This window comes from Poecilia formosa, unplaced genomic scaffold (assembly GCF_000485575.1).
Source record: "Poecilia formosa unplaced genomic scaffold, Poecilia_formosa-5.1.2 Scaffold211, whole genome shotgun sequence".
Lineage (NCBI taxonomy): Eukaryota > Metazoa > Chordata > Actinopteri > Cyprinodontiformes > Poeciliidae > Poecilia > Poecilia formosa.
Window position 1 is genome coordinate 142,362 of NW_006800150.1, and position 11,534 is coordinate 153,895.

Here is an 11,534-nt window from a genome sequence, read left to right on the forward strand (position 1 = left end):
CAAACGAGTCCAGCAGGTGGCCTGGACACACGGACACAGTTAGTCAGAGAAAAAGCTGTAAAGTACATATTTCCTAAATTTTTTTTACAAACAAATTGCTGTGGTGTGAACCCTTGGAAGCGGTTCTGATGTTGTGGGCGGCTCTCTGGGTCTGACCTGCAGCTCAGATTTAAATTACAGAGCTGCTGTAATATTGTTAAAGAAGTTATCTTAAATCTGAAGATTCCTAGTTTAAAATCCAAAGTACATGCAGCGCCTATAAAACATATTCACCTGTTTAGATGTTGTATCATTCTAGTGCTTTTATAATAAACAAAATTTGACTTTTCTGGCAAAAAACGTTACAAAAATAAAATTCAATATCAAAGTGAACGTTGTACAATATGAGGTCAAGTGAAGCTTTTGCAGAATTTCATCTTAATTTTGCAAAAGTCAACCTTCACCAGTCCTCAGTAATATGCCAGTTTACTGATGACTTGTAGTTAAAAAGAAGAAGAAAATACCAGATACATTTCCATAAAGTATCAGAGTTCAAAATGAGTGACTTCATTCATCAGACCTTATGACTTTCTGCTCAACAATCTCTCCTAGAGAAGCAGAGCTCACCTTTAGTTCCATTGGGGAAAATGGCAGCGCTGACAGCTATGTGTCCCTTCAGCACGTAAGTAAAGCATTCCTGTGGTGGAATAAAATGCAAAGTTGTCCACATTTACAACAGACTGGGTCGTTAGAACCATTAAACCCATTTTCACAACAATAAAGCGGTTCACCTTCTCGAAAGCAGAAGGCGTCCCGAAATGCACGGTGCGGGTGACGTCTGTGGTTCCATCGCTGCCAAACGCACAACACAAATTATCTTGTTCGTTCATTTCAGTAGATATTAGCATGTCATAAAACTACTGATATGCAACAGCAACATATTTACATGTACTGAGCTCCAGAGTCGATCAGATAAACTTCATTCACAGTAAGCGTTCTGTTGGTTTCAGGAAGGGGTCTGCAAGAAGGGAATGTGGGTTAGCTGGGTCAAAGGTCAAAATTATTCCACTGATATGTTTTGTTTGTTTGTTTGGTCTCCTTACTGACCGGTAATGTATGATGGCTCCATTCGGACCCACGCTGGAGATGGTGGGGAAGCTGAGGCCAACAAAGTCTTTCTGCTGACTGGAAAGAAAAACGGAAAGAAATTCATTCACTGCACACACTGCTTTAAAGTCTCTAAGCTTTAGGAAGCTGAACCATGCCAAAAAAATCTAAATTTTAAACCACTGTCAGCGAATTATGCTGAAATAAATATGCAAATTATATAAAAAAAATGCAAAGTTTTATGAAAATATGTTATTTTTACACTTCCAGTGGACATGTTTTTTATTCAAAAGTCCAGTAGAGGGCGATATTGCTCATGATCGGTGAATTTAACAAGTCTTCACACATCTTTTAAAGGCAGAAATCAGAGTTCCTATACATTTTTTAATGTCAAACCTTCACACTTTTCCAGAAACAAATGTACCAAAGTAGTCTGTCATCAACATAAAAATCTTAAATTCTGAATACAAATGTTTACTAACCCTAACCCACTTTATCCTGAAGATGGCAGATACAATATCTGCCTTATATCTGTCAAATAAGGCAGATATTACTACAGCCATAAGCTTTTGCTAGAAAGCTGTAGTAAAGAAAGAAGGAAAGAGAGAAGGATGAAGAAGTGAAAGGAAGCATGAGTATTTTAGACAGCTGGGCAGAATTCTCAAATATATATTTTTCTTTCCTTTTATAGCACTTATTCAGACCTAGAACATTTCAGGTTTCTGTAGAATTAAAGGTGACACAAAGTGAACCGAATTGACGTCACAAACTGGACACGGAAAACTGAAAATCACCTGCGGAGTTCCTCGGCCTTATCGGCTGCAGAGATCTCAGTCACGTTGCCGTTGGGGATCTAGGAAACAGCCGCCGAAGCGACGGCAAGTGGAGTGAAAAAACAACACTGGCACACTTATAGGTTTGAGTGGAACTAAGTGATGTAAAGGCATCTACTTGAACAAAGTGTTCCCAGTTTCAAAGAACCAAAAGACCCAATCTTGATCCAGGCTTGACCCTTGCCTGTGAGTCTCCAGTTATGTCAAACTTTTTTACTGACAGATTGGTTTTGTGAAAAAGAATACCTCCTTTTCCAACCAAGCAAAGAGTTCACAAAGAGCAACAGCATCCTTGATCTGTTGGGAGAAATAAAAACAAAATAATAATTTAAAAAAAACATCTGACTTTTTAAACAGAACTGAATTAAAGAGGAAATCAATGTCTCTAATTTTATGTAAATTACATATTTATAAGGTTCAAAATCTCTTACATGGGCCATTTTCATGCCTTTGATCTCGGTGGCGTTCTTTACGGCTTTGGAGAGGCAGAGCGGAGTGTAGGGAATCGGAGTCCTGTGAGCCTAAATAACAAAAGAGACATTATTAAGAGGCAACACAAATCACAGTCTTTGAATATTTTTTTTTCCCTTTTTGTTTTATTTAATTTACCCAACAAGTAAAAAAAAAAGACAATACACCTTCTACCAGTCCTGGTGTTTTAATATATATATCAACTGATGTTTATTTGTGAAATGACAAAAGAAAAATGCTTTGATACACACCTTAATGTAAATGAAGCAAAAATGTATTAAACACAGAAATAAATCACACACAATTCATAAAAAAATCCTAAGTATCTCAGGATTTATTTAATTCTAATAATTACAATACAAATTGTTCTAATTTAATGATTGCGCAGCAAACTAAGCTCAAAAAACTTAAATTTTTTTTTTTCAAAAAACTTAAATTTTTTTTTTTAAGTTCAGAACAATTTTTGTGCATATTCTATTAAGGATGCTAGTTCAATTATCAGCAAATCAACAAGTGAGCCTTTTTTGTGCAGACTGCTAGAGGAACGGGATAACTGCTGAACATCTAAAAATAACTTCAAAACTGATATCCTGGAGATGCAAGTGGGTGTTTTCCCTATAACGTCTTTGAAACCTGCGACACAAATCACCATCGACCTGAAACAGCTGCTATGAGGACGTAAACAAACAGCTTCTCTTGCTTACTAAGAACTGAGTTCAACTTCCCTTTCTGACCTTGTCCTGAACAAAGCGACCAGTCTTCCCTCACCTTTGGGACGACCTGCGTAAGAGCGCAGCTGGCCTTGTCACAGATCCACACTTTGTCTTTGGGGCCGAGCGCAGCGCAGATCGCCTGGAGCTCGGTGTAGACGGACTCATATGGGAAGGTCTGGACGCTCAGCTCGGGCCGGCTGGGGGAGTCCAGCTGCAGGTGGTCCCGCACCACCGGGTCAGACAGCCGCTTCAGGTCCACGAAAAGTCTAAAAGCAAGGATGGATGTGAGGGGGAAGGATTCATTCATAAAGAAGATACATAAAATACTGACACACTGCTTTAATTTTAAAGGTAGGTTCTACTTTATACATTTACATATACAGTATAACAATAATGCATAAATGCTAAGAAAATATCTAGATACTTGTGCAAAAAGTGACTGAAAACGTGTTTACCTGTTATGTATTTATTCTATTTCTGTGTTTCTGTCATATTTAAATGTTTTAATATAATTACAAAACTGAGGCAGTTGAGGCCTGAAGTCTAAAAAGCCATAGAAAAGATTTTGAAACCCTTTCCAGACTCCTAGATGTTAATTAGTTTAGAGTGGATATTAATGTGATGTAATTTTTGACAGCTTTTTAGCTACCATATTTTCCAGACTATAAGGCGCACCTAAAAACCTTCAATTTCCTCAAAAGCCGACAGTGCGCCTTATAATCCGGTGGCTCAATATTGGTGCAATATGGACCAATATTGAACCACAACAAGTCTAGCACCTACGGTAAGCAGCCGCCAACTTCATTTTTGCCCGTAGAAGAAGAAGCGCGCAGTGCATACTGGGATAGTTGTCAGAACGCTGGTTTAATAAAGTTTGACTGACCTATCTACCTACCGACCGTCTAGAATCAGGTCGTCTGCAGGTCATTTAGCACCACGTTCTCCACCAACATGCTGTGCGCGAACGGAGAAGGGTGACTGTTAGGTAAATTGTATTATTATCAACTATTTGTTATACTGTTTTATATGTTCTTAGTTTATGTACTCTTATTTGGTTTAGTCATATCTTTTAAGGAATGTTTCTGTATTGTTAATCATTCTGGCTTGCTTTCTCAGAGGAGGCCTCTCTGAAGAAGAGCAGTGACATCAGCTCTTCACAGAACGCCCTACTTTGACCTCTTAGATAGCTATAAAACCATCGCCGTGAAGATGTACAACTTGTCCTGCTTGATCCTGGGTCCGGAACTGGATAAGCTAGTGTTAGATTGATTGTGTTGTTAGTTAGTGATAATCTGGCGCTGTGACTGTGTGATGAAGTGTTTTCCCCCTCCCTTTAGAGTTACAGCGCTCTCTGTGATTAGGGATCCTAAAGACAATAAAAAGAGAGGGGCAGGCAAATATGCTTCAGAGCAGTAGGAGATTTGTAACTGAAAGCACATCTCTGTCTGTTCTCCTCGCGAGTATTAAGAATCTAACTTTCTCTTGTCTTTCCTGTGTTATTTGCTGTGTTTAATAGGTGTCAACTCTGACAGTGACCATCGTCTGGCCACGCCCCGGCCCAGTCGCGGAAGGTTCTCCTTTTGTTGATATTCACTTTAGTGCAGCTCCATCTAGTGGATGCATAACGTAACTCCAGCCTCTACTGTAGCATCTATTCTATGCGTCTTATAATGCGGTGCGCCTTATATGTGAAAAAAGTTTTAAAATAGGCCATTCATTGAAGGTGCGCCTTATAATCCGGTGTGCTTTATAGTGCAGAAAATACGGTACTTCATTTCACTTCAGAGAGGATTTGTTCATGTGAAATAAAACCTCTTCCACATATTTCCTGGTTACGTCACACTGACAGGCAAAGCAACGGAAGGAGCTCAAAGGTTTAATCTCAATTTCTGCTCTGATCATATTTCAGTAGCTCCTCTGGACGCGAACCAGTAGGGATTAATAAACACTGAGGAATAGCTTTGGATTTTTATATTTTTTTTTAAACAGGAAATATAATTTGCTATATGTAAAATAAATTTCCAATATATCTACTTTAGCTATGAAGCCGTAATGATTCATAATTGTTGTTTCTTCTGTTATAAAAATCAAGTTTTTACAACAATAACACCTGTAGCGCAATTCAGGAGCTTTAGAGTTGATGCCAGTATGCGGCTGTGACGTCGTGCTGTTACCTTATGGAGTTCATTCCCACAATGGCATATGCAAAAAACACTGGGTTGTAATTAATGTCTGCACCTCGCAGGTTGAAAAGCCCTGAAAAATGAAAAGCACCGAATCAAGTCAACAAAACCAGAAAATAAGCAAAATTAGGTAGCAATATTTACGTCTTAATCCACCATCAGAGCACGCAGAAAGGAAAATTATTTGGTTTGTTCATCACTCTTGTTATCAAACTGCCATTGTCATTGATAATAATCTTGAATAAATGTGACTCAAACCCGATAAAGTCAGCATTTTAGTGGGCGACTTAAATCCTCAGATCAAACAATCTCCAGCAAGAGATTATTTGAGACAAATGTGCATCACTAGGAGCTTTGACTTTGATTAAATATTTTAAAACTGATACATTTCTGCCAACTTAACGTACACGCGATCTCGTCCAGAGCTGTAGCCACAAACCAGCTGATCTTCCTCTCCGTCATCTTGCCTCGCAGCGTCGTGATCTTGTCCTGCCAGGAGATACCTGCAGGTAGAACGGCATCCTCAACCCAGAGTACTCAGTACTACCCAGACAGTAGTACTGAGTACTCTGTCTGGGTAGTACAGACAGAGTACTACCCAACGAGTCTTCCCTCCTTGTTTTTATTGTGTTAAAACAACAAAAAAGGGAAGACTTTTTTTTTTCTTATTTGTAAAACTATTTTTGAGACTCAAACATAACCTCGTTCTACTATTGTAAACTAATCCTGCATGGAGCAGCAGTGTCGATGCCTGACCGGTGTATTCCAGTCCCAGGGTGCGGAGCTGCGTGCTCGGCCTTTCGGGCCGGTCCGTCCAGACCACGTCGATCAGGTTGTCCTGCACGGCCACCAGCGAGTGGCCAGCACTGGTCAGCGCCTTGGACATGTTCTTCCACTGGTCTGAAACACATCACAAGTTTTTGTGCACAAATATTTCTTTGCAAAGATGTGCTTTATCTTTTTTAATTTAATTTTTTTTTTTTTTTTTAAATGACTAAATATAGTTTAAGGCCACTGTCACACCGGACTAAAACGGCAGCATGACATGAAATTAGAAGAAGAAAAAAAGATTTAAAAAAAAGTAGCTGGTTTCCGCAGGGACTCGAAGGGCACGCTCCTGATTACTCGTGGTGGAGCGAGGGAGTTCCCGATGACGGTTTTAAACTTACACAAAGAATCAGTGGTGAAACTGTGCTTGATGATGATGGTGATGGTGATAACACCAGTCCCTCCAGAATGTTGCAATGTTTTTTGTGTGATTGTTGCAGCATAAAATCACTGAATTTGCTGCACTTTTATCAAAAAGTTGTGGTCAAAGTTGTGAATTTTCTTCAAGTTTTCTTTTTGCCAGAATGTTGACAAAAGTTGAAATTGCTGCACATAGCCTTCCCTTTCCTCCTCTTTATCTCATCACGTTAAAATCCCTCCTTACCTGAGAAGACCCTGCCTCATCGCTCCGCTGCTGGCCTCTGGTCTAATGTCTCCTCCCTGACCTTTTGCTCTTTCTACTGTGACAATAAAAATGTATTTTAAATATGCGTTGAAGCACATAAGCACAGTTCCAGTAACTCCTAACAGCATATCTAAAAATATTTTTCTTTGCAAAAAATCAAAACAACACAAAAAAAAAACGGCAAATGTTACCGTTTTGTGCCACTCATGCTTTTGTCTCGCAGATATGTCATAAGACAGGAAGTTAAATTAGAAGGCGGCGAAATTGATTGGTCAAAATTCAGCCGAGCTGCAGTGATCAGAATAGAATGAAATAAAGAAAGCGTTAAGGTCACTGGTCATATTTATGGAAAAGTTGTGATGATAGTTGAAAATCGCAAGTCTGCGCAAAATTTCCGAATAATGAGGGGATTTGCGTAAATAGTTGCCATTGTAACTTCCTGGAGGGACTGGAAGACGTCTGCACAGAGGAGTCTGGTGCCGTCAGTGGTTGATTATTCATGGCGTGTGTCTTGCAAACACATCTCTGGCTACAATTCATCAGATATCTTTAGGAAAGAGTGCACATGCTAAGCGAGTTTGGAGCTGGAGAGAACAGCACTCACCTCCAAATTGTGCATACGAGTCAAAGAGAAACCCTGGTGTTGTGCTTACCACCGAGAAAAGAGGAGTGGAAGGAAGAAAATCACAAGCAGTGGCTCCTGGGGTTTACAAACGCACCTCGACCGAGAATTCAACGCCTGGTTGTGATAATCGGATGGCATTTTCGTAATTTTTCTAGTTAACCTTCTAAGCTACAGAATTAATAAGGATGTGCAGATTAAAAAATTTGGGCCAATATCTATGGCTGCCACTATGGCAGAATTTTACATTTTTGTTCGAACACTCAATTAATCATCAGAATGATCCACAGAGAATTTGATTACTAAAATAAAAACTTAAAACAGTCGTACTTTACACTGAAATTAATTTGTCCCAATTTGTCTACCAGCAACATTCGTCCTGGAGGCCGTAGGATTAACGACGGCCCCTGAGATGGGTCTTAATTCAGCTACATGCATCATCTTCTATAAAGAAATGTCACTCTGAGGTGCTACACCAAACACACAAAGCCTGATAGGCAAAGGAAATAAGCCAACGTCTCATACCAGCAGCGATGATCCAAGGATCTACTCCCACTTTGGAGTTTTCTGGCAAGACACTGATCAGCCAGTCCTCCTGTGACGGTGTCTCCTTCAGTCCTGTAAGTATGTGAAAGGAGCACGGTACAACTTGAACTAACTTAAGTTTTAAAGATGCTTACAATGCTTTTATTTCTTATTATTAATTTGACCCTTCTTTTTAAGAATGAGGAGGCTCACCCATCTTCATCAGAGCCCAGTTGTTGTCCATCTGCTGGCTGGCCTGGAGGAAATATCGTCCGTCTGTCCACATGGCAGCGTGCTGCTCTGTGATAATGGCTGTTCCTGAATAATGAAGCAGAATGAAAGAGCTGCTTACCTTTGTGTTTTGTTACACACAGGATCACATTCGGACTGACCGGGTCTGAGGAGCCGTTACACAGTTTTAAACGGTAAAATCTATGATTACAGTAGAGGATAACAAGTGAGCTCGTCTTCACTCCATTACGAAAGATGCTTGCTTCTGAAGTGAGGCTTGTCTCAACAAAAATAAAAAAAAAACGGACCGGCTTTTACATAATCCTACAGTAAGATCGGGTGATGGACTCAGTAAGACGAAGATGAGAACAGATATAAACCTGGAAGTCTTTCTGAACGTATGAAAAGATTAAAAGCAGGTGATTCTCAGCAGTCGCTTGGAGCGGCTGCTTACTTCTTGCTCACATCCAAGCAAAACATTACCTGCAGAACCATTGAATCCACAGATGAATTCCCGTCGGCAGTCGCATGGTGCAATGTATTCACTCTGTAAGACAAAAGCAGGCTCAAATCAGCATAATTTACAGTCGGTGCCTACACGAGTGTGGTTGACAGCGAGAAGACCCTCCTCCTGACTCTGATTGGTTGCTTCTGATCCAACTATGCATTTCTGAAGATGGCAGTAGCACCACAGCAAGGAGGGAGAGGAGCTAAATGTTTTCACGGAGTGTCTGTCTCATGTTATACAATCACAACACAGTGACAGTTTTAACAGATGTGTAAAAAAAACATATTGTTAATAAGTTACGTACTGCAGCTTTTACGTTGGGAACCATACCACAAAATAAACACAATTTTTAAGCCAATGTGGGTCTACTCTTTTGGCTCTAAAACCCAATGTGGGTTGTTGCAAGCGGAGGTTTAATCCGAGCAGAGACGGGTTTTGAGCGCGAGGAGGAAAGGTTTGAGAAAGCAAAGTGAATATTTGAAATTGTGAGTACAAACATTACAAGTTTTGAGAAGAAAGACGTAAAGTCCTGCTTTCGAAATAAAAATGTAAGCACAAATATGAAAAGTTTTGAGAATAAAATACATGAAATCCTGCTTTCAGACCAAAAATGTGTGCTCTCAAATTAGGCACAGGAAAATTTCCCCCATACATTTTGGTCTAATCTCTAGATATGCATAAAATTATATTCAAATTGGGAAGTATTGCATAAATAACGTGTATGTTTTTTTTCTCATACCTGATGTGCATCTCCAGATGGGACTATGTAAGCGTGGATCGGCTCTGAGAAATATTTGCAACTCCTCATCACCTGCCGAAGAAGCCGCAGAAGCTCCCCAGTGATCTTTGGAGACATAGCTGTGTCTGCATTCAAGAAAACAAAATCACATATTTTCTGTCTGAGCAATTAAAAAAAACAAACACTTTCTTATGAGCACTTTATACAAGTTGAAAAGTGGTAGTTAAGATGAAAAATGTCCGTCCTTTCTTGGATCTTGCTAATTAGTGGCAATTTTACCTGACTTTTGAGAAGCCATGTCGACTGCGGCACTCAACTTGACTGACTCTACTTGGAGCTCAAAGTCACAGACCACACCTGGATCTTTAATCTGCCATAATGTGCCAGTTCAGCAACTATGAGGCAGTCAGGGTTAAACATTACACAGACAAACTCGCACAAACTAAAGGTGCATCTCAATGACTCAGGATGTCATCAGAAAATGTACTTATTTCGGTCAATTAATTCATAAAGTGAAACTAATGGATTATACAGATTGCTTAGACTCTCAGCATAATATACTACTGCTGTAAATTGTTTTGGCAATACAACCCCTCCCAACCCCGCCCCCCCAAAAAAAATCCCAAATTAAATTTAATTGAAAATGTGAATATTACATTAAATACTAATTAAAAGATTCAATTTAATACAGGATTATTATGCAGACTGCCCATAACATTCTTCACAAAAGGCGATTGCCTTTTTTCACAAGCCTTTTGGCAGTCGCCGAAGCGATATTCTTAATTATTGCACCTGTACGTTGTTTTCACCACTTTCACGTTAACTTATGGGGGCACGCCACGACGTCAAAAAAAAAAATACCCACAAACAGACCAATCACGTCTCAAAGCTCTTCATCGATGAGCTCTCCTATTGGCTAAAAGCTCTGGATGAGATTGTTGTTTACAAGTTCACAAAATTAATAAGATGAATTCTCCCAATCCCTTCATAACTTAGCAACTATTATTCATCATGTACAGCATAAATACATAAGTAAATATGTTGTGGCGTAGAATTATATGTGGAGGGGGTTTTTGTCTTTTTTGTTTGTTTATTTATTCCTGTGGAGGCAGGATCAACAGGCCGACGATATTAGTAACTCATTTATGAATTACGTGGTGGGTGTGGCGGCGTGTGGGAGTAATAAAGATTCGTTGGTTTCTCCCAGTAAAAGAGACCGATTTAGACCTGCTAGTAGCAGATCCCAGACCCATGTCTGGTTATAGCCGATCTGAAAACAGTCCGCAGTTCCCCCTGTGAGGAGAAGCTCGAACCCTCCGAAGCAAGGCTAGCTAAAGCACCGCTACGACCCGCCGGCGAAACACTGAATACACACCCGCTCTTCCGCCCCTCAAAGGTGGCTCCGGTGAGAAAAATCGAAGCGTATTTTTGTTTACCAGCTCGGACCTTGTGTCAATTTACTAAACAAGGAGGCTGCCATTTCGTCTCTGACGTCACTGGCCACATGACAGTGGCTTCAGCCAGTAGACTCAGAGGGATCCAGACTCGCCTCTTTCTCAGTGAAGAGTGTTTACTGTCGGTGTGGTTCAGGGTTGGATGGCGATTTTAGGACGTTTAAGAGACAAATTTGAGGACTGTTTTTTATTATTTTTTTCGCACTAGGATTTATAATAATGACAATAATAATAGTATTAAAATGGTAAACTATTGGCTTTCCCCCAAACTAAATAAGAAGTAAAATCATCCATCTTTTAGGTCCTATTTTTTAGATACACTTTTAAACATATAAAGAGTGTCTGTAAATTTTAATGCCTAATTTCCCGTTTACCACAGATTTTGGCTGGTCTTCCTAAATCAGGGAATTGGGACAAGAATAAAAAAACATTCACCTAAATTTTTCCAAATTTACATTCAGAGCAACAATTAGAAAGTTTAATTGCGGAGACAATTTTTTTAAAAAGTGATGTTTGCTATATATACAGAATTCTTATTACAACTCACAGTACCATAGTAAGCTGATTGTGCTATAGCAGTATGTGCCTGGAAAATTGGCGTTTTAAAAACAAACACAGACATACCAAAAACTAGTTTATAAATATTTATAACCCCAACTGGTTCCTCAGTAAAAACCTGGAAGATCTTCATTTGCACTTAAAAGTTTATATAGATT

General features: G+C 39.5%; 1 protein-coding gene across 2 annotated transcripts in view; it reads right to left on the minus strand.

Annotated features, from left to right (window-relative positions):
* xpnpep1 (X-prolyl aminopeptidase (aminopeptidase P) 1, soluble) overlaps positions 1-10,989 on the minus strand; it is a 17,476-nt gene extending 6,487 nt beyond the window's left edge. The window contains exons 1-8 of one of the 2 annotated variants that reach the window (XM_007567604.2): positions 10,740-10,989; positions 9,365-9,489; positions 8,601-8,664; positions 8,100-8,204; positions 7,887-7,979; positions 6,043-6,186; positions 5,694-5,789; positions 5,278-5,359 (exon numbers count right to left, since the gene is read on the minus strand). In XM_007567604.2, the coding sequence (XP_007567666.1) occupies positions 5,278-5,359; positions 5,694-5,789; positions 6,043-6,186; positions 7,887-7,979; positions 8,100-8,204; positions 8,601-8,664; positions 9,365-9,481 (701 nt within the window). In that variant the 5' untranslated portion in view covers positions 9,482-9,489; positions 10,740-10,989. Of the gene's footprint in view, positions 1-5,277; positions 5,360-5,693; positions 5,790-6,042; positions 6,187-7,886; positions 7,980-8,099; positions 8,205-8,600; positions 8,665-9,364; positions 9,490-9,643; positions 9,954-10,739 lie in introns of those variants that run through there. The other variant, XM_007567603.2, reaches the window with a different exon arrangement.
* Positions 10,990-11,534: the final 545 nt, after the last annotated feature.